This window comes from Numida meleagris, chromosome 12, assembly GCF_002078875.1.
Source record: "Numida meleagris isolate 19003 breed g44 Domestic line chromosome 12, NumMel1.0, whole genome shotgun sequence".
Taxonomy (NCBI): Eukaryota; Metazoa; Chordata; class Aves; order Galliformes; family Numididae; genus Numida; species Numida meleagris.
The window spans coordinates 6,630,868-6,653,223 of record NC_034420.1 but is presented as its reverse complement, the minus strand read 5'-3'; the positions used below and the strand labels follow the sequence as shown (position 1 = coordinate 6,653,223).

At 39.3% G+C, this 22,356-nt stretch overlaps 1 protein-coding gene across 1 annotated transcript in view; it reads left to right on the top strand.

Annotated features, from left to right (window-relative positions):
* GABRA1 (gamma-aminobutyric acid type A receptor alpha1 subunit) overlaps window positions 17,727–22,356 on the top strand; it is a 41,897-nt gene continuing 37,267 nt past the window's right edge. Inside the window, exons 1-2 of the mRNA XM_021410888.1 lie at window positions 17,727–17,786; window positions 20,094–20,181. Coding sequence (XP_021266563.1) covers window positions 20,108–20,181 — 74 coding nt within the window. The 5' untranslated portion in view covers window positions 17,727–17,786; window positions 20,094–20,107. The remainder of the gene's footprint in view (window positions 17,787–20,093; window positions 20,182–22,356) is intronic.

The window sequence follows — 22,356 nt, the reverse complement described above, 5'->3', positions numbered from 1 at the left end:
CTCTTTTTAAATGTAATAAATATAGACAATACAACCTCTGGCACTCCCCCCAAAACCTCAGATCTATAGTTAGCTCAGCAAGTGAACAAGAGTAGAAGAGGAACTGAAAGTGACGATATATATTTTAAGAGAACTAATAAATCATTCATCAGCCTTTAATTAGCACACTCTATAATCACAGAATCAAGCAATAAGCATTTCATATCCAAATTGAACACTTCTACCTGGCCATTGACTAAAATTGGGAAGCACTTAAATACTTCTGTTTTGTTTTAATTACGAGCAGCTCAATTTCAGTCTATCCATTTATTATATCATTTCCATCTCATCCTGAAAAAATACATATGCATTTCATCATCTTTAATTGTGTGATTAAACCAATGACACTGCTATCAGAAAAATGTTTCTTTTATTTTTGAGTAATATTACTCAGGTAACAAAATGGGTTATTTAATAGAACTTAATCACATTTCACTGTATTTTAGAAATACTCTTCAGCAGTCAAATTTAAGAAAAAAAAATGCAGTAAAAACCCACCATCTTTATTGACCTATCCTTCTTTTGATTCTGTGTTCTTCTACACCTCAAAAATTAGCTGGGAATCTGGAGAATTTGTTCTGCTACCAGCCCTGGAGTAAACTATCAGCTAACAAACCTGCATGTCCAAGAACTAGATAGATAAACCTAGAGATCACTTGGGTGCCATAATCTACACACACAGTTTTTAATGTGGGCAATATTATATCAAGAATTGAGTAATTAACATACAATTTTGTGACATTTTACTAATACTTACAAAACCTTAATTAATTCAGAGATAATGGAGAAGCGTTTTAAACAAACAACCTTGTTTCATTAAAGCCTCTACTGCTTCTCAAGAGCAAACCCCAATCTGAGCAATTTCTTCTACCAACAGAATACATTAGCAAACATGTAAGTTTGACTACCTTAGAGGGTATTTTTCCATTTATTATTGTCATGCTCTGTTGCTGTAAGGAAATGTTTATGTAAAAGGTCATTCAATTTTGAGTTTAAAAAAAAAGACCAGGGTTTTATTCTAGAAGGAAGAGGTATATGTGCAAAATGGCCTCTTATTATGTTAACTATAATAGATAACCTCCTAGAAATTTAAAGATTTTGCTGGCAGAGAACTTGAATGTATATTTTTGATTGCTTGCCGGGTGTAGCATGACATACTGCCTCAATTAAGATACAATCTTGATACTCTGTTTAAAGTATAACAAAGAGCAACTTTTGATATCCTGTTTACACAATCACAATGAAATCCACTACCACTTCTGCAGTTTGCTCAAAGTATACATGAACTCTTTATTACAAGGTCTAACAAGACTTAAAAAATTAAGTTCATTTGTAAACAGATGTCTCTTTTAACAGGAAATTGTTTTTTTCCAGGATCTCTACCTATTCGCACCTCAGAATTAACCTGCATTACAGTGCCCTGATGCACTCTCTTGGCTAACTTCGTTTTAAAGAAAGTTAAAGAAGCCATCCAAACCTATCAGCCTTTGATATCAATGAACGTTGTTCCTCTTGGTTTCAGTTACGTTGGTGATATGATTGGCTGGAAAGTCTTCAAGACCTAGGGAGCTGTGAAACTATTATAAGTTTTACCAGTCTGATCTCAGAGGGATCACCGATGTGTGCCTTAGCATACAGCTTGAGGCATCCACTGCCAAAAATAACTTCTGAAATGTGGACATTATCTCTATGTATCATATTTTTTTATTCATCTGAGTCTTACTATATGCCCACAAAACAGTGTTTCCCTGTGAACATGTCTAAACATGTCAGTTAAAAAGAGAAGAACCCCACAGAGAATGTCACTTTTTTTTTTTTTAAACAAAAGCCTAATATTAATATATTCCTTAAAGTTAGATACAGAAACACCATAAATTCTACAGAATTCTACAGACTACTTCATAGAAAACAATACTAGAGTTAAATCAGGAACCATATATTTAATTTTATCAAAACGTTCTGTTCTCTGGTTCTGTTTATCACTGCCAAATTTCAAATAAAATATGGCCTTGAGAGATAAACTGTTAAGTGACCTGGGAGAGTACTTGATGTTCTCCACTCAGACCTTTCTGATTAGAAGATGGAGAAGCTCCAGGATCGGGGTGTAATAAGTAGCTGTGCAACACTTGTCCACAGAGTGTTAATACTAAGTACATACTTGTACAATACTCAGTACGATACCTGTAATTCACACAGTGAACCCCAAATGTGTAATGCCATATCCAGATATCACAAAGTTTCAATTTGCAGAGGTGTTTTTTTCTGCTTTTTTTTTTTTAATAGACAATGGGCTGATCTCATCCGAGAATAATATCAAACAGATGTCAGGTCCTTATATTTTATGAAGGGCAGAGAGTTGAGATTTCAATAAGAAGGAAATAATGTCATCGTGTTATCTTTAGACTATAGTTCTTGTTCAAGAAATCTATCAAAAATAACACCCTCAAAGAACTTTGCCAATCCATGCAAGTTTTCTATCCTGACATGTAAATCAGTTATTGGCGATCAATACTTTCAATTATATATCAAGGTTTTTCCTTGAACTTGATAGAAATACAACTATCATGTGAAAAGTTAAGGCAATAAAAACAAAGGTCAAGCAACATCATTTACATCTAGATGTAAATTGGGAAGGTGCTGGAATAGAAATGAAGTTTCATGTCTTCTCTCGGTTCCTCTGCTTTAATCCTGACTACCAACTTACTGGAACTTTATTAGCTGGATCTCATGGGTTAGGATCTTAATGTCAAGTAATTTCCTGGTAGTGATGGGAAGAGTTAACCATATTTATAAGAACTGGATGGGCTTTAAGGTCCCTTCCAACTTAAGCCATTCTGCAATTCTGTGATAGAATTTACTGAGCTCCCTGAGTTTTGATTTAGGAAGACATCGAATTACCCAGGACATGAGATTAAAGCAACTCTAGCTACATCATAAAAACCAAGGATAAAATCTCGATCCTTTGTAATGGTTAAGTATACACTGACTTTCATAATACAACATTGACTTTCAGAAACCTTGATTTACTTATGATTTTCTGGGTAGTTCTATTTCCAAGCAAACTATTGAAGAGTGAGTTGATGAAAAGAGTCACATTACAAATGTTTGGAAAATTCAACTGCTCCTGCAATTAATTTATGGCATACAGTTAGTAGATATCCATCCCTCTATGAAAAGCTAATTAACTGAATGTATTAATAGTTGAAGAATGGTGCTGAGAGATTAAGACCAGGCATTGAGAATATACTGCATATATTAAAGTTACATAATGCTAACACTCTTTTTGTACAGTTTCTGTAGATGAATATAACAAACATTATGGCTTATGAAGATGATGGATGCAAAGTTAAAGATCAGACCTTCTAGCAGTGCTGCAATTCTTTTCCTAGTACAAATTTGACATTGTTTGTTACATCAAGATACATAAGCAGTTCTGCTTATGCTGGTTAGATGTACTCTCAGTTTAGCTTAATTTGAAAGCACACCTGTTAACCAATGGTCCTTAGACACCCTTGTTAGACTCCTGTGTTATTTTTCAGTTCCTGAACAGCTACTTATATTTTTCAAAGAAACAACCTCAAGACTGTGCTTGACCTTGGTTCTCCAGCTGCTGTTGTACACCTCCACTTCATCTGTAAAAGCATTGCCTCCCTTTTCCTTGGTACACCTTTTACTATAAAATTTCTTCAAGTTGGCAAATTCTTGTCTTATGATTGCATGCTTTAAAATATAAGAAGTTAAAGCATGTACTCTCAGCTGTCCAAAGGTTGTTTCCACAATTGTTATGGCAAGCTCAAGTCTATACTGTCCTTCTTTGTTGAAACAAACCCATTTGCACAGACCACGCCGGAACAAAGCCCTGTGGGTTTTGCCAGTTGGTAAGGCAAAAACAAACAAACAAAAAGCAAAACAACCCCAAAACCTAAAATAAAGCATTCATCCAAGACGCAGGGCATAAAAACTTCTTTTTGGTCCAATACAGAGAGCAGAGATAGTTGTATACCACACTAGAAAGTCCTATAGAATTATTAAGAAGTAAGGTATACATGGGTTGTATGATTCATGGTCAGATCAAAAGGATGTCAAAGGGATGGTTACAGCTTTGAGTGACTTAAAATTTCAATGACAGTTAGCTTGTGCTAAATCAAGATGAAAGAATTTTGCCTATTGTACATTCCCATTGCCTGACCCATGTCATGTGAATGGCTAAGCTGTCTTGAGTAGCATAGCAATGGAAAAATCTGGCAAATTAACAGATACAAAATAAATCTAATTCTTCTGTGATTTTTTTCCTCCTAACTTTTAATACAGATTAAACACAGTTATCTAAAATGCCTGTTTAGGTCTCGGTACTTACTACTGGCTTCCCTACCTCCTGTAAAGCACAGTTTCCAAATTACTGCGTACAGAAAAACTTCCAAGCTATTTTTACTGTATGAGTGATGCAATGTCATCTGTGCTTGATGTTTAATTGTTACCATAATTATATAATTATTACTATCAAATAAGTATTTGCTTGTTACTCTATATCAGGACTCTCTATCATTGTGCATCTTTGTGCATTATGCTAAATTTGGTAACATGAATTCCATGAGGATAAGACATTTTTGAACATATTTCACATTTCTTCACAGCATCTTAAGACCTGCTTGGATTTCAGCTGCAGCAGTCGCTGTGTTATAGGTGAAAAGACAGTTCTTGTAACAAATTCCTTGTTACACTGGCTGACTATTGCCCTCCAAAACCTTTAGGTTTCAGATTTCTCTCACCTATAAAAAAAAAATTAATGAGGTCTTTTCTGTACTGCTCCGTACTGCCAGTCATTTTTCATTGCAGCGGTCCTTTAAATGGCTTTTCTTTCAGTGACGTTGCTCTAAAGGCTTTAACTTGGCATTCTGAAATAAAAGCATATATTCACCTAATTACCTAATAAAAAAATACTCTTTTCCTAAGACTGAAATCTATTTGATTGAAAGATAATCTAAGTTACAATTTCATTTCAGCACACAGATTTTTCCAATCGATGTTTCTCTGCTTGTTGTTGGGAGCAATATTGTTCACTTTATGTACACCAAATAATTAATGTTATATTGTTTTCCACTATTGTATGATATTTTTAACAACTCAATACTTGCAAAAGAAAAGATAGGCAAACAGTTCTAAGACCACATATGCTATGTTTCTTCACTAAAGACACTAAAACTAAACTTTGAATTCTGAACTTCTGATAAATTGATAACTACCTATAAACAAAGATATTCCAGAAGGTATACGTGAAGGAGTTCTCTATTTAAAGCAATTTCTATCATACTGCACACAGAAAGGTTAACTTGACTTCTGCACAAGTCCAAGGCTGTTTTTCTTTAAACATTTTTTTTCTTGACTAAGAGTTTGAAATGTGTGCATTTCAAACCCAACAGGTAAGAGACATCTTGTGATGTAGTAACCAGCCCTATAAAACTTGGTTGAGGTCTAGAAACATTTTAATAAAGCATCGTACCACTTATGAACAGTGTTATTGTCAGATCATTTTCAACAATAGGTCTTACTCATTAATAGCTTGTACATGTACACCCTTAAATTGCTGAACTGTAAACGCTGCTCTTTTTCTCCAGATTAAATTATTTAAATAATCTCAATCACAGTATTTGACTGGCTAGTGCTTGCTATATTTTAATTCATATATTTCAATGCTTATAACATACAAAGGAAGTACTTTTTTTTCTTTGTGTAAGAGTTGATTTCATTCTGGTTGTTTCCATAGGGGGAGAAATTATCTCACCATTAGGATAAAGAACTGTTAACAGATTTCCCGGAAGAAAAAAAAACAAACAACAACAAGAGACCCTTACAGCAACACTCAACACAGAACATTTGAGAAATCATTTTGAATTTCTAAACTTAATTGAAAAGGTACATGAGTACACAGTAGGCATTCCCGATTAATTCAGTGGCACAGCTAAAATGTTTAAGATAGGTATTTGTATAGCATTTGTAGACTAGTTCAGAAGAGATCTTTCTTGTCAGGTGCTGAAACTGTTGGGGCTTTTGTTTTGTTCAAAGTATTTTCCCTCATATTTCTAAAGAGACTGATGGAAGATGAAATCAACCCCACTCCCATCAGAAAATGAAGCATCAGCTCACAAGAGGATGAAGTTCTAACATTTGCAAATAAATCATTAATTAATCACATAAATAGTTCTGTAGAGTTATGCGCACGTTCATAGAGAAAGAGCTGGATAATTCTTTGGATTACAAGAATAGTTTTGTACTTTATTCATGCTTATACTGTATTGTTCTGACTGTATTTAAAGCTCATTCCTTCTTCTGAGGTCGAATAAATATCCCAATTCTCAGTACAAACTCACATAACCAAACCAGAAGATACTAATTCCAGACTTTTTCAGACATAAACTTCACAGGATGGTCTCCATAATCCCACTTCTACAGAAGGACCTTTTGTCCTTCCCCGACAGAGTAAACTGAAAGGTCTGTCTCAGATGGCAAGTGGGAGTAAGGCACAGGACGGTCTTCATAAATGTTAGTTCCTTGACTTGCTATGGAGGACGACCCACCAGTACTGAGCACTGGATTTGACTGGTTTAAGGAGCTAATGGCAGTCTGATTTGAAAATCAAAACATGACATCTTAGAAAGGAGCTTTGCTTAAACTGCTCAACAGCACTTGCTCAATAACTCCACATGACCTTATTTTTCCCTCAAAATCTAAATATACAGTAGGAAAGGGGAAAAAAATGAAAGTGACATTAGGACCCCATTTAACATCCTGTACTTTTAATATGTTTAGGGCAATGAGTGGACCTGGTGATGCAGACAGTGCTGAGTATTCTACATAGCTGAGGCTGAGTCATGCATGGGGAAAAAAAATAAAAAGAGCTCCATAAGATACAGCTAGCAGGGAAACAACATCCTAAAGTCAGGGAAAAACACAGCAGTTACAGCCATACAGTTACATGCAGACAGACCATCTAAAAGAATTTTGAGGGTTGATGACACAGTTACTAGCATGTCTTATGTCTGTAGTATGAGTTCCAGATATACAGCAAAATGACAACTGAATTAATATAAAAAAATATAATGTCTAATTATCATAGGCTGGCTTTCCATTATCAAGGATCAAGAAGTGGAAGGTGCCCCTGCTCATGGCAGGCGGGTTGAAACTAGATGATCTTTAAGGTATCTTCCAATCAAAACCGTTCTATTTTTCTATAAATCAATAGATGGAGATATCTAAAGCAAAACAGCTGATGCTGGATCAGTACCCATCCTACATGCATTTTTGGAAGGTTACTTCTAGTCTAGACCTGTTGGGCTGAACATCCATTAGCCAAACGGGAACACATTAGACATTCTCCTGGAGGTTACCTTCAGAATTTGTTTCCTTTATGATGATTAAGTTTTACATGTCTTTAGACTCCTCCATAATGCGAGCCAAATTTCAGTAATCAGAGTAACCAGACTTATTCCAAAGGCTGCTCTTCATCCAAATAAAACACTAATTTAAATACACCTTTTAGGTAATCAGTCGCAAAATAAAGCTTACTTTTGAATCAAGTGCTCTCCTACAATGGGACATTGTTACTGCAAGTACACACTCATCAGGTCAGAAAAAGCAATAAAGAATACAAACATCAGCCCATGTATGAATCCCTACCATGCACAACTTCCAGTACTATAAAATTCCAGAATAAGATGGCTCCTGCCATCTTCCTTTGGTAGGATGCAATGGGTTGCACAACCAATACGGTCACATGTGCATGAGCCATTGGGCCATATTTTACTGGGAATATCCTCCTCTTTGTTACTCTCACTGATGGCTCTCTCACATAATCAAGTCTTTCAAAGTTTGCTTTTGAAGTATATTCTTATTTAAAGTATTTTTCAGCATTTACATTGTAAGAATTCCTAAATTATCCATTCTTGCTACAGTACCTAGAAAATAAAGTCCTTCAAGCCTTAATGGGGAAATTCAAGCTCCAGTGCAGGTACAAAACAAAATATTCATGGAAAAGAAGTTTTAGCATTAGGCAGCAGAAGTGATCGTGCTAGATGAATACTTCCAAACCAGAGAAAAATGCTTGAGTTGCTTATGATTGATCATTTTTTCCCATCTACATTACTCAATATCAAGAGCAACACAGAAGATGAAAGGATAAAAAGTTCATTAGAAAACTGGTGGTGCCAGGAAGCATTCATGTTTTGCTCTTTGAAGTAAAAAAAGAAATAGTAGAAAAAAATAGAATAGGTTATATACAGAATTACATATATAAACACCAGATACTTTTTTCCTAATGAACTTTTTGACTTCAGATTACTTCTTCCTTCAATTTCATTTCTTCACAGAGAGTAGGGGGAATCCAGGGCTAAGTCCATTCTAGTTGCTGCCTGCCAAGGATGTAAGCTTTAGCAAGTTCCAGTAACTACCACTTGGTTCATGAAGCAGTTCTACCAGCAGCCACATGGTGGACTGCTTCCCACCTGTGTAGCATGTATCACTGTCCTCAGAGAGAGAATTCACTCTCAACTTTGTCTTGAAACATGTTGATACATCTTAGCTATCCGAGCAAATCACTGTTGGTAATAATAAAGCACCAGCAGTTCTGCAGTCACAAGGCTGTTGGCATCCCTGACAGATGAGAAGTTCATGACACCACTGCAAAGTAATTAAACATTTTGCTGCATGGTACTGATCGGACAAATGCATCTCATGCCAGTTGCATTATGATATAGACTTAAGCCACTTCAACATTTAGGCTTCTCAATTTCTTGCTAAAATTAGGTATGTTAGCAAATAATACCGCATTTACTTTGCTATGTAGAAAATATTTTGACTGTTGGCAAATGACCTCATACATCAATGTTCCTCCCTTTTCTCTGAAAAGAAAACACAGAGGGTAGAGTCACAGCAGCATACCTGGCCCAACATCAAAATATTGTTGTGCTGGATATTACTCTTTATTTTACCTTGAACTCTCAACTGATCAGATATAAATAAACTGTGGAAAAGAACTATAGAACCATTACAAAACAGCAGCAATATTCTACAGACCTGACTTCACAATTCTTCATGACTTTTCTGTAACTAAATTTTTGTTAGTATTGTGTGGCAACATACCGTGGGATCTCGATTGTCCATTTTATTAAAAAGACAATGACAATAACCACAGCATTTCAAAGGGCTAGATGTTTTTGTGCTTTGTATATAGTCATGCACAGATTTATAGGTCAAATTTTACTTCTAAATAATTTTTATGTACAGAAAAAATACACTCAAATAAATGGAAAGCAGAACTCTTAGCCTCTCAAGGTATCTGGTTGGAGAATAAGCCCTTGTCTGATTCCCTTTATGCTGAAACTGAGTGACTACTGAGGCTTTCAAATCTTTCAGCAACTTCAACGAGAAGAGTTTTAAAAGCCATTTTTATTCCACTGCATTTATATTCTGATGAATTGTAACTAAATAGTAGATTTTACATTTAATTCTGTTCGGATAGCATCTGATCAAAAAGCCACCAAGAAACTTGGAGTTGCACTTCTCAGATTCCTCTGTAGTCACTAGAAAGCGGTACAACTCTATAAAAATGATTCGTTTCATTCCAACAATCTCAAAAAAATAAAAAATAAACTGAGTCATCACTCTACTGATGAAAACTTACAGATCTAATTAATTAGTCGTGGCTGAAGATGTGTGAGATGAACTCTGCATTTAACAACCTGCAAAGCAGAGTTTTACTTTCAAATCTGACTCCTTTTCTCACTCACTTGCCATGATATGAGAGTCAGATGATTTTCTTGGCAACCTGTGAAATTTTGCTAACAATATATTTTTTGCTCACAGCCTGACCCTGTTAATATTGTGCCCTCTCATTCCCTCCAGTGAGGGCACATGGTGGTAACTGAGAAGGTAGTTCTACAACCAGGCACTGAATTACTTATAAAGATATGAACACTTTCCCCACATCAGAGTTGACAGGAGTGGGGAAGAAGTGAACCTTCCCTTTCCTTCACACCTATGACTCTTGCCCTCCACAATGCTCAAGTATTTTCTCTTGATTGGTGGCATCAAAAAAGGAAAGAGAGCTGATACTTCTTTCTAGAGAACCACTAAAGAGATACTGGCCAAACTCTAAAGCAAAGACAAATTAATATTGGTACAAAAAACCTCAGAAGAGGCAATAGTGCACATCAATATCCACACCAAAAGATTAGATAAATACTAACATTTTAATGAAATAAGCAAATAAATACTATAAAAGTTAGAAATACCTTCATATTAAATGCACAGCCTTTCCACATATTACCTGAGCAAGGCTGGATCTTTATAGCAATTGCTTCATTTGTTTAAACAGAGTCATTCTGGGTAGGGACCAGATCCACAGCTGCTGCAACAACCCAGCTGAACTGAGCACAGCTGTGCCAGCTTTCTGCTAGGGAATGAATCCTCACACCTACAGAGCTGTTTACGCTAGACAACCTTAGAACATATTAGTTTCATTCTAAAATATCACTTGGATTAGCTCGGATTACCAAAGGCCTTGAAATGGTATTGCTACAACTTTCCCTTAGGAAAATAAAGCACAGGTTTTTATTAAAACACAGTTTCAATTCTAGCGTTGACAATGTCCATGGAAAAAAAACATTCTTGATTTTTTTTTGTTTCTACAGCCCAGAAATTATTTCAGCAGCACTTGGATGAAAACAATGATTTCCTAATACAACCATATACAGTCTGTTGTAAATGCAATCTCATATTGCAAATACTGGCATATAAACGTAACAGTTACAGGGGGTATTTACAGGAATGAAGCAGGTAAAACAGACAACGTTACAACAATTAAAAAAACGTTAAGCTCATCAAGCAGCATCCTAGCTCACATAAAAACTTAAGTTCTGCCTATGGGTGGAGGGCTCTGCAAGAAAATAATAAAAATATATATAACCATGTTCTAATCTTCAAGAATACAAGCAAACAAAAAAAGCAATAAGAAACCAGAATAAAACAAATAAATGAGAAAGAACTCACCTTAGAAACAAACTGCACAGAAAGTGGGAGACTTGAGCCAGAGAAGAGCTGCCTACAGCCTTCCCCACTCACACTGCTGGTAAATGGCTGCTGCCAACACCTGGGCCCTCAATCAGCCCCACATGGCAGTTCTTATGTTTTGGTCTGCATAATTTTCCATAGATGTAAACCTGGATGATTTTAAGATATAAGGAAAATGCAGGAAAGCAGTGTTACTATCATTTGGGTAAGGACTTCAGAAGAGAGAAGTATAAAAACTGAGCAATAAAGCACACCATTACAATGGCATCAGTTTGCTAATGGCTGTCCTCCTATATTCCCATCTATATTTGTGATGCCTGACTAAGCTTGAAATTTTAGCACTAAGCAGGCCACATAAAAATGAAATCTGAAATTCTGAATATCACTTAAATGGTTGCTCCATTGCTCCTACAGCAGGCTTCCAACCTGAGGTCAGGACAGTGCATGCACGAGTGTTTTGACCGCGTACTGCCATTGGGCACACGTATCTCCCCGCAACAACACCAGCAGTCAGGAAGAATATGGTGTGTTCTATTGGAAGATAAAGTCATCTGTAGACCCTCAGTGGAGTAAAGGAATGGGCGAATCAAACAAAATGCGTTTCTAGATGGTGGAATCCAACACCTGACAAGCTGATGCATGCATTATATTTTCTTTATAGACTTTTCTGTGCTCTCCAAACAGTATTTGCAGAAAGGCTGAGTTTAGCACTACACACACTGAAAAAAATCCCACTGAAATCTACAAGAATTTTGGCTAATTAAACTTCACAAGTTGCAATGTTGTCATTTTAGATAAAAGCAGCAAGACAGGGAGAGGAATTAAATGTGTCCAAGGTCACCTAAGAAGTCAGCAGGGTATTTGGCTTCCAAAGCAGCAAAGCAGCAAAATTCATCCCAGTATCATGCATTTAGGTTCAAGAATTCTTACAACCTATTGGCATTAACTGGATTCTTAAGCGTTTGGCTGAATAGGGATGGATTTAAACACGTTTTAAGCATATCTCTGAATTCAGGCCGAGCTATTCTAATTCTGCATCTTTTAGTTCAATCAAAGGCAAAATTATGTACCAGGAAAATAGTGAACTGAGTTTTTCCTGATACGTTTCTTTTCTAAATTTAAAAATGTATTTTACTGTTTCTTATCTCTGGAAATATATTATTTTTTCATATTCACTCATTTTCCTTACCAGTAAACAATAAGTAACAAAATTCTATTAATGCACTAAATGATTTATCTCTAGATGAATTCTTAAAAGAAAAAGAACTTTGAAGTTCTTCTGATTACTTAGATTTTACCTTACCTAATTTTTGTAGAAATGTACATTATGAATCAGTTTTATTCCTTAAGTAAATAGAAAAGTACAGGGTAACTCATTAGTCCATAGGAATATGAACTGCTGGTTAGAATACCAAACCGCCAGGTGTAATTCCAAGGTTTGAGTCCCAAACAAATATTTCCTCCCAAATGTTGAGCAAAAAGGCCAATGAGTCACAAAATCGCTCACTGATGAAGTGCAACTGAATGATATCCACACTAGATTGACAAGACTGAGCTCCTTCCTCTGTGGGAGAGATTTCTTGACGTAGGTTTGCTACATTTATGCTAAAAGTGCGATGGAAGCTTTGGGAGGTTGTAGATGCATAGCAAATACTTCACCTCATCAGAAGCGCTGAGTTAGAGCACAGGGAATGAACACATATGGTGTCTGTATTCCAGTACAGATAAATCCAGCTGTTGCAGAGAAAGCTTCCTGAAAAAGATCTCGTCAATGATCACCACTGGATTTACCAAGCTTTTGTAATCCCTGCAAGCTCTTGATTTTGACCTTTATGCTTTTTGATGGTTTTCATTAATTCCCCAGTGTATTTTTGTTACTTGTTTCTTTTAGAAAACAGATTATTATCCCATTCTTCCTTTCTGATGTCAGACAAGAAATCTTGCTATCTAGGAAAGGATCCTTAATTTCTGACTTTACGGGTTGAATTTCACACTGATGTTTAGCAATAGCATGGTTAGGCATAATCAGCAGTTGTCTCAGTGGATTAGAAAGTCTGAGAAAGTTGTCAGTAACTGGTCTTCCTGTTTGAAATATTGCACTAGGGGACTTTAAATTCAAGAGACAAACATCAGCTCTCAGTTTCTGGGTGTCAGCTATTTTACATCTTTATTCCATTTTTAATAGATAATGGATTCAAAGAAGTGCCACTTTCAGTTTTCAACACAGATCTAGAAACACCACTCATATTTCTTTAATGGATGCTGTATCTCCGATGGACTCTTTGAAAGTAGTGCAACTTGGTTTTGAAGATTCTCATTTTTATTTCCCTGGAAGTTCATCTCTTTCTACTCACTTTTTGAAAAGGAAAGATGGAACAGATACAATCCTACTGTGAACTAAAAGGGGCATAATGAGGGTGATGTTTTATTTGAGATCATCAAGTGTGTTTTGTAAAAAACACTAGTTGACAATGACATGTCCTGTTTTCTTTACTGTGGCTGTAAATTAATGGTAAAAAAAAAAAAAGTTAAGCAATAATTTTTTATGACTACTGAAGGAGCAATAGCTATTCTTTGATATACTTCTGAAATACATTGAATTAGAAATTAAATTCAAATCATGTATTAGACAAAATATTTCTGTTTAATCACACAAGCAAGACTTGTAAATAACGGAGTTCAAAGCTCTGGAGCAGATGGGCTTTCCATTTTAATTCTTCATCTGATCTGCTGTATGCCAGTAAATCTCTGAGTTTCATTTGCTTTATTCAAATCCCTTGGCTATTCAGGACACATTGTGTCAAAGCATTCTGCTGTGGAACTTCAGTTGTTTTACACAGACTCATAAGCTAAAACAGAACATATGTATAGTTTGCACACACAAAGAAGAACAATATTAAAAATGAACTACTGACAAACAAAATTCTGCCTTGGTGACTTGTATGAATACCCTGTGTAAGCAAAGAGAAAGGATGTAGACACTTCAGTAATAGGCCTGATTTCAAAAAGTGTTTACTAGAAATTCAAAAGGAAAAGATAGCGGTAAGTTAGGAGTTAAAGACTTTAAACTTTTTCGCTACTATAAAAACCATTATCTATGCCAATTTTAATTTGATTTAATTCATGAATTCTACCAAAATAGGATTCAACTGCTTTAATAACATTGCTAGTAATCACTTGCATTAACATTAGGGCTCAAAGCATCGCACATAGTAGCAGTGCCAAGTTAGTTTTGGCTGACTGTTTAGATTTAATAACATCGTTTTCAAAGGATTTAGCTCCACACTGTCTTGTAACATGAAAGACATCATAGAGGCTTTTTGAAAACTTTCCGGAGTCTTAAAGCTGGCCTGAAAAGAAAGAGATCTTGACCTCTTCTTTTTCCAAATAGAACTGCAAAATCCTGCAGTGAGATGCACATCGGCTTACATTGAGTTACATAGAAACATCAAATTCAAATGCATCTTTCCTTTCTCATTTGACCAATCCATTGAAGAACAAAACCACATCACCCACAGTTAATATAAAAACTCCTATATATAGCTTGAAATTTTCAAAGATATCCTCTTAAGTTCAGTCCCTGAAACCCATTGATAAATGCATTACCCTTAGTGGTGTTTGGGTAGGAAAGAAAAAAAGAATTCCAATGGATGCATCTTCCAAAAAGCATTTGTTCTTAGAAATAACATTCCTGTTGGTAAAAACAAATTATATTTGTCTTTAAAAGACTAGACATTTTCTCTTATGTCTTTTTTTCTTAAAAGTCAGTTATTTTGTTACCACAATTCATCTTTAAACAGCCTATTTGTTTGATTACATCCAAATATTTTTAGCATTTACTATGGAATGACATGATAACTGTGATAACAGCCCTCGAAAAGAAAAGAGAAAATCTGGGTTATGTGTGAGCACTGATGGACAGGAAGCTCAGCCATGGAGGAAAAATAGTTTTGTCCTACTTTCCGAGCAGATGAGAATTAGAGACAGAATGAGCCACTTCCAATTTTAGGTCAATATTTTCACCAAGGGAGAACTCTGAAAAACGTATTATCCTTTGGCATGCAGCACTCATGTCCATGGAGGCAGAACATGCTGGGTGACCTTTGACACTTTACTACAACCCTTGCCACTTTACTAAAATCAAGACCATTGCCATTGTTTAGATACCAATTAAAATAAATCAAGAGGGGGAAACACAGGATGCAAGGTCACGTACCTTTGGCTCTGAAACTACTTCAGCTCTTACTTCATGGCACAGAGGTACATGAACCATTCACTCTTCACTCCATCTGTCTGTCTGTCTCTCTAGCCACCTATTACAGATACACACATACAGCGAATGTGTGTAGAATTTACATGTCCATAAGAAAGGAAATACTGGAGCTATGTTGAACATTTATTGATGCAAGCATACACTTTTCATCAAGAAAATAGTTTAAATGTGTGTGTCTACACTCACAAGGTCATTGATAATTAACAATTAATGGTCTAGCGACAGGGAAAGGGATCTCAAAGGTTTTTCAGTACACAATTTCCATGTACTTTAACAAAAATACCTCACTTTGTTTTTGCAAACTCAGGTGAGGACCTCAGCACACTCGTTGCCCAAGCAAAATGCTGACACTTCATGACATGAATAAAAACAGTGAAAATTATATTAACAAAGAACAGAAGAAGGTGGAAACATTGCATGTTCTAGCCACTAAGAAAGCATCTGCATGCTCGTGAATTGAAAAGTCATTACTTAAAATCCCCTTGAGAAGTCATCAGGTTTTCCCATTCCCCTCTTTCCTGAGCACTGCTGACAACCTCGAATCAAACTAAGATGAACCACATTGGAGACGCCAAGAAACAAAGCAAGAAGTCTACTGCAGATCTCTTGAAAATAACCTGTGGCCATTTAATGCTGATCATAAGGACTGTGGGTACATGGTGCCCTGAGGGACTTTGATAAACAAAAATTCTGCTTTCCTTGTGTTTAGGGAAATCATTGCAGTGTTATAAGTCAGGCACTTATCCAAAATGACCGCCACCTTGGAAGTTACTGCCAGCCTTAGCTATGAATGTCATTGGTTTGTTGGGTTAAATCAAATCCTTCTCATGTTGTTACAAAGCCAAAAGTATCATGTATTTTGTGAGGATACATAGAACGTGGAATATTTGATTTTAAAAAAACTGGGAAAAGCTTGCAATAGAAACATTGGCTGTAACAGAGGATGCTAACTCATCTCTGACAAAATACATGCATTTTGACCTCCCTTGGAGCAACACCATAGGAAGGAACAGAAAATGGATCGGTGACGGTGTTAAGAAGGGAAGAAGGAAAGTAAACAGTATTTAAGATCCAGTAGGTGCATATGATGCAAGGATTCTTTCCTTCCCAGGGATGCTGGCTGTGCTTCGTAAGGAACAGGCACCGAGGAGTCCGTCCGGTCTTTGAACAGAGCCAAGACAGCTGACCACGCTCACGGCAGTTCGCAGCGTCTGACACTTCTGCAGAGCGCTGGGAGAGGCGGAAAGGTGCGCTGAGCTACAGCAACCTGCGGCCGGCAGGTGAGCGGCGGCTCCGTACCTGCTGCATCCAACTTTCCCCTCGCTCCCCCGCACAAGTTCCAGCACCCGCCGAGCTCCCCCCGTTCGCTCCCACCCAAGGAGCGGTCGACGGCTGCGGGGTGAAGTGCCGACAACTCCGCGCGGCGCTCCCGGTGACACGCGTGGCCGGGAGCGGGGGGGGGGGGGGGGGGGGGGGGGGGGGGGGGGGGGTCGGGAGCGCCCCTCCCGCCGCAGCCCCGGACCGGCACGATCGGGGCGGGGGGTCCGGGCGCAGCCCCCGGCAGAGCCGAGCCCGGGGCCGCTCCGTGGGCACCCGCCGGTAAAAGGCGTGGGAGTGCGGGGAGCACCGCTCCCGGAGCCCATTTCCCACGGGTCTGGCCCCAAGGGCACGCTACCTGTGCTTCGCTGGGATCGCACGGCAGCTCCGTCCCCGCCTGGCTCCATACCCCGCTCCCGCCCCGTCCCTGGGGGTACCCCGGCTCTACAGGCGCACACGCGGAGTGCCGCATCCTCTCCGTTCCCGCTACCCTTCATTCACGTGTGCCGCGATTAAATATTGGATCAAAGGTTGAACGCTAACGCGAGTCGGTTGTATTTATAATGTACGACTCTTAAAATAGAGCGGTTTGTAAACTGCGAGTGTCCAAAGATTCCCAGCCCTGCCCCCCCCGGCCGTGCCGCCCCCCCCAAATAATAATAACGCTGCAGATTGTAGAAGGATTTGAGGCTGCAGCCAGAGAGAAAGGGATTAGGGCGAGAGCACTGGAAGTTAAATTGTGCTGCATATAAAAAATGGGCGGATTGGTCTCTAGATGAGAGCTTGGTACCACCTTCCTTTCTAAAATAAAATCTCTCTGGCATGAAGTCACAGCCTATTTCACATCCGGTTTACCCTGGGACGTATTACTACTGTCTTGGTAAAGAGAAAGCTTTTGTTGTATAGCGGCGGTCGGAATACTGGAATAGAAATTCGGGCGCCCAGCCCGGAGAAGCGGAGCGGCGGCGGCGGGCGATGGCCGAGGCGGAGTGAGCGGCGGGGCCGGAGCCGCGCAGCCTCCGCGCCGCGGGCGGGAGCGCAGCGGCGGCACAGCCGGGCAGCGGCGCCGCGGACCCGCGCCCGAGGGGCTCCGGTAAGGGCGGCTGCTGGCACGCACCGCGCACACACACACACACACACACACGCGCGCACACACACACACACACACACGCGCACCGCCGCACCGCACACGCACACCGCGCACACCCGCACCGCTCCGGGTGCTGCCGGCTGCGGGCACCGCGTCCCGGCGCGCAGGCGGCTGCTCAGCTCTGCTCTGCGATTCTCTCCCCGCAGGTACCGCCGGGTCGGGGTGGGTTTTTCCTACCCCTCCAGCTCGAAAATCCGCAGCGATCGAGGGGCGTTTTCACATTTCTTTCATTTATTTACCTTTTTAGCGTGGTCGGGTTTCCACTTGGAAAAGGTGGTATGGGTTTGGGGGGGGGGGTTTATTTATTTATTTTGCTCCCAGGGAGGCGGTGGGAGGGGTGGCTCGCTCAGGGCGAGGGGGAAATACAAAGTTGAAATGCCGGGAGGAAAACAAGTCCAGATTTGCGCCTCGGAGCTGTGCAGATCTCTCGCTGGGGGTCAAAATGCATCAAAATGCCTCTTCCCCCCCCCCCCCCCCTTTTTTTTTTCTCCTTTCTTTCTTTCTTTCTTTCTTTCTTTTTTTTTCTTTCTTTCTTTCTTTTTTTTTTTTTTTTTTTTTTTTTTTCCAGTGGGCGCTGCTGGAATTCTCGCAGCCGCGTGGCTCCTTCTCCCATTTTGAACGGGAATAGCAGAGCTGGTTCCCAGCGGTGTGAGCCGGGGGAGGCCGGGGGCAGGGGCTGCTGCTGTCCTGTGCTCCCTGAAAGTCTTCACCGTTTGGTTTTTCCAGCTGCCAGAAACTTTCCTCTAGGATTTATCGCGCTTTTCTGGCTTGGTTGTAGGAGGGAATGGTGTTGAGGAGCTTGGGGGGAGCGAGCGTGGAGCTCAACAGACCAAGATAGTTCCAAATAATTCACTTTCCATACCTCAGCCCGAGAAGCCTTTTGCAAAGGCAGAAGTTGGCGGGACTGGGAGAAGGCGATTTTGGAAGCCAAAGATGTTGCCTCTCCCTCTAGGAGGGGGCTGATCCCAGAGCGAGTTCAGATGGAATCTCGTCCCTGAAAATCTTCATCCCTGCTTTCCGTCCGGCTCCTTCCCACCCAGTCAGATTAGCTCGGCCCCACTAAATGCTTATCTGCCGATCATTTGTCTATAAACGCATTAATTATATCTCGCTGCTTACATGCGGCTCTGTAATGATATTTTATTGATTTAAATTGTCCCTGAGGGTGTGCAGTGAGTTGGGATAGCTTTGTTTAAAGATACAAGAGCATTTCTATGCACAGTGCTCCGTTTTCTCAGGCAGTTTAAAAACTCCATTATTGGGGGAAAAGATGGGCTCCAGATTTTTTTGTTTAATGTAATGAATGGTAAAAAATCAACTGGATTCCAGTGCACTAGATATGCAAGGGGACCTGCAGCATCTCCTGGGTTGAATCTAGAGCACCGATTGCACAGACATCAGCCAACTTTGTGTTTTATGGTTCATTGGAAAGCAAAAGAAACAATCTGGTTGTGTTCCTTTTTACTCAAAGGTAAACTGAGAGTAACTCACTCTGGAGAGAGGACAGGAAACGTTTGGAGGGGAGGAAAAGGCTCCAGTGCAGAATCACTTCCCAGCAGCAATGAGAGCCTGCTAGGGACTTAGGAGATGGTGTGTAGGATGTCAGCACATGGTTTCATTGTGAGTTGTGCCCTTTAGCCTGACAAAAATATTACTGTGCATACGTAGCAGGAGATCACAGAGTCAGAGTCTGATGATTGTACTCCGTCTGTGACACAAATATTTCGGGGAAGAGGAGAATAGTTGCAGCTGGAGAAGAAAGTTGCTTCTGCCACGCCAAAGCAAAGCAGTGGCTGTGGGGGAAGCACCGCTCTCCTCAGGTGCACAGCTACACATTGACACCTTCCAAGAGCCTTGGGAGGGCTCAGGCTGGCTCAAGTTGAACAAGAGAATTACACTTCTTACCTGGGGATGTTAGGGAGCTGCCTTGTCAGGAAGGAATGGAGTAAATACTGCCACAGAGTTTGGGGACAGCAGCTTTAACTCATAATTGCTTTTGTTGAAGTTCAAGGATAATGCAAACAGAAACACACCCTCAGTGCAACATAGATTCCTCTCAAAGCTCTGTGTCCAAAAGCAGAAGGAAAACAAAATGGCCAAGGCCCCCCTTAGGCTGAATGACATGAGCGCTGGTATTGCGAGGTCACTGTCTGACATCAAATTATTCTGCCAAAGTCACCTAGATTGGATGGTTTCTTTCCACAGTACCTGTTTTAATGAAGAGGGCACTGACGATTGTTTTCCTTTCAGTTTCAGAGCCCACCATGAAGAGACTCCTTGTTCTTTGTGACTGCCTCTGGGCCTGGAGCCTCCTGCTGAATGCATTGACTGAAAGAAGGTGAGGGGATCTTTTTGAATGCCTCGTGTTTGGGGAACCTTGAATTTAATACGGCAGCGTAAGACAAATATTGCATGGGCTGCACTACTGCTCAGTGTATTGGGGAAAGTTAATCCCTGTTCAAATCCCAGATAAATCTAACTAAGAGAAGATTGAAAGAAAACTGCAATTTGTTTGCATAACAACTATTTTTTTTAGCAGTACTGTGAATAAAACAAAGCAAAACCTATCTGAAACAAGCTAAAAGTAGACTGAGTTTTAAACACCTGTCCAGTCCTTTATATTCTTACAGAATGACTGCTCCAGAGTAAAACTTTCTTAGAGGAAAAAAACTGTAATTACTGCGCTTTGTTTTGATTTTTATTTTTAATGTAAATGCTTGTTAGTAACTTTTTTCCTGTGGGCGCTGCTGGAATGCTCCCAGCCGCGTGGCTCCTTCTCCCATGTTATCCCTAGAGGAAAAGGGAATTAAAATCATCTTTTGTTGGGTCAGGATTGTGTTCTAAGTCAGTACCTGTCCTTGCGAATCCAAAGCAGACCTCCTTGGTGAAGAGGGACTGCTTGGGAAAAGAAGAATATGCAAGCTCAAACCCCTGACAGCTGAGCTATGTGAAAGACAATGTTGCACCGAATCTCTATGGAATGTATGCAGAAGTTAAAACCTAAAAATAGCGTTCAGAACAAATGGTAGTGGTACAACACATCATCCAGCAGCTGGTTGGTTAACTAAAAATTTTAAAGTAGTTTAGAGTATACTTGAAGTCTGTTAAATTCAAAAATCAGTGGAAGGATTTAAGAAGACTGGCAGATACATTTCTGTATTTTACAAATATTGATGTCTTGTCAGTAGTGCTGCCTAACGACCCAGCAGCAGCTTTTGGTTTTGCAGTGTTGAAAGTGATTCCTGAAAGATTCATTTGCGCCTTGATGTCCACAGTGTCTTCTTACATATGAACAGCTTTAGATAAACTTCTCTTCTGGTACCGTGACAAATTTAAACAGAGTGAAGTGTGTAAAGGGGCAAAGATTCATACACACAACTGTTTTCTCTTATTAAAAAAAAAAAAAAATAAGGAATAAAAGCAGGCGATTCATTTAACAATTGCCATATAGAATAAGTGTGATATTTTAGCAGAAACACCTTTGTTTTGATAATATGTTAAGAAACGTGAGGTTTTAAAGTGTTCATGAAGTCCTTCATCTGGCCTGCCAAGGTAACTGTGAAAATGTGTTGAGTTATATGTGTGTGTGTACATCTATATGTGTATGTTCTATCTATATGTGTGTTCTATCTATAATGTCTGCAATAGCATTCGTAATGTGTGAATTAAAAGGCATTGGACTAGTGTTTAAAAATTATATGGTGTGTCAGTATTATAATGTCCTGTAGATGGAGTTAGTGCACAGTGTTTTATTATACTGTGGGTTAGTATGAAACCACAGTCACATACAGTCACTTTTCCCACAAATGTGCATATTCTACATGAAACGTATCTGCTTTTAAAGCCTTTTTGTCAGAGTAACTTCCCTTGCCTTTTCTTCTGGAGTGCTGTTAATTCTCTAAGAAAAAATCCAAACAATGATCAGACAAAATGTTTGAAGCACACAGTCCTTTCTTATCATTCTTCATGAAAAACAAAACACAAAAACCAGATCAGCTCTGGGACTGCTTTAACACAAGAGTTTTGACTGAAATATCACAGTCCCTGTGGAGCTGCAGTGTACTTCATACATACACAGATGATCAGATTCTTCCTGTTGTGACGATGTGTTGATTAAAACCAGCCCTAATGGTGCTCTTTACCTCTGAAAAAATGGTGGAAAGAACAGGTGAGGGTACTGACAGATGCAACAGCCAGGGTGGAAGCGCTGTGTTGGATAGCATCTGTTCAGACTGTGCTGCCACTACAGTCCATCTTTCTGACGACGCTTCTGCAAACATACTCTGTTATTTACCCCTAGAATTTCTAAAGTCTTTGGACATCCTTTTGCCGCCTCAATCCTGATGACCTTCTGCTATCCTTGAGAGATGTATGAGCAGCAGCTTGTTTAATGACAATGAGTGTTAATAGAGAATGTAATCCAGTGAACATGCCTGTATTGCAGTTCTACATAAGACATACAAGAAAAAATGCTTTGAAAGATACTGCTCCAAGGAGACAGCAGGAGAACTTG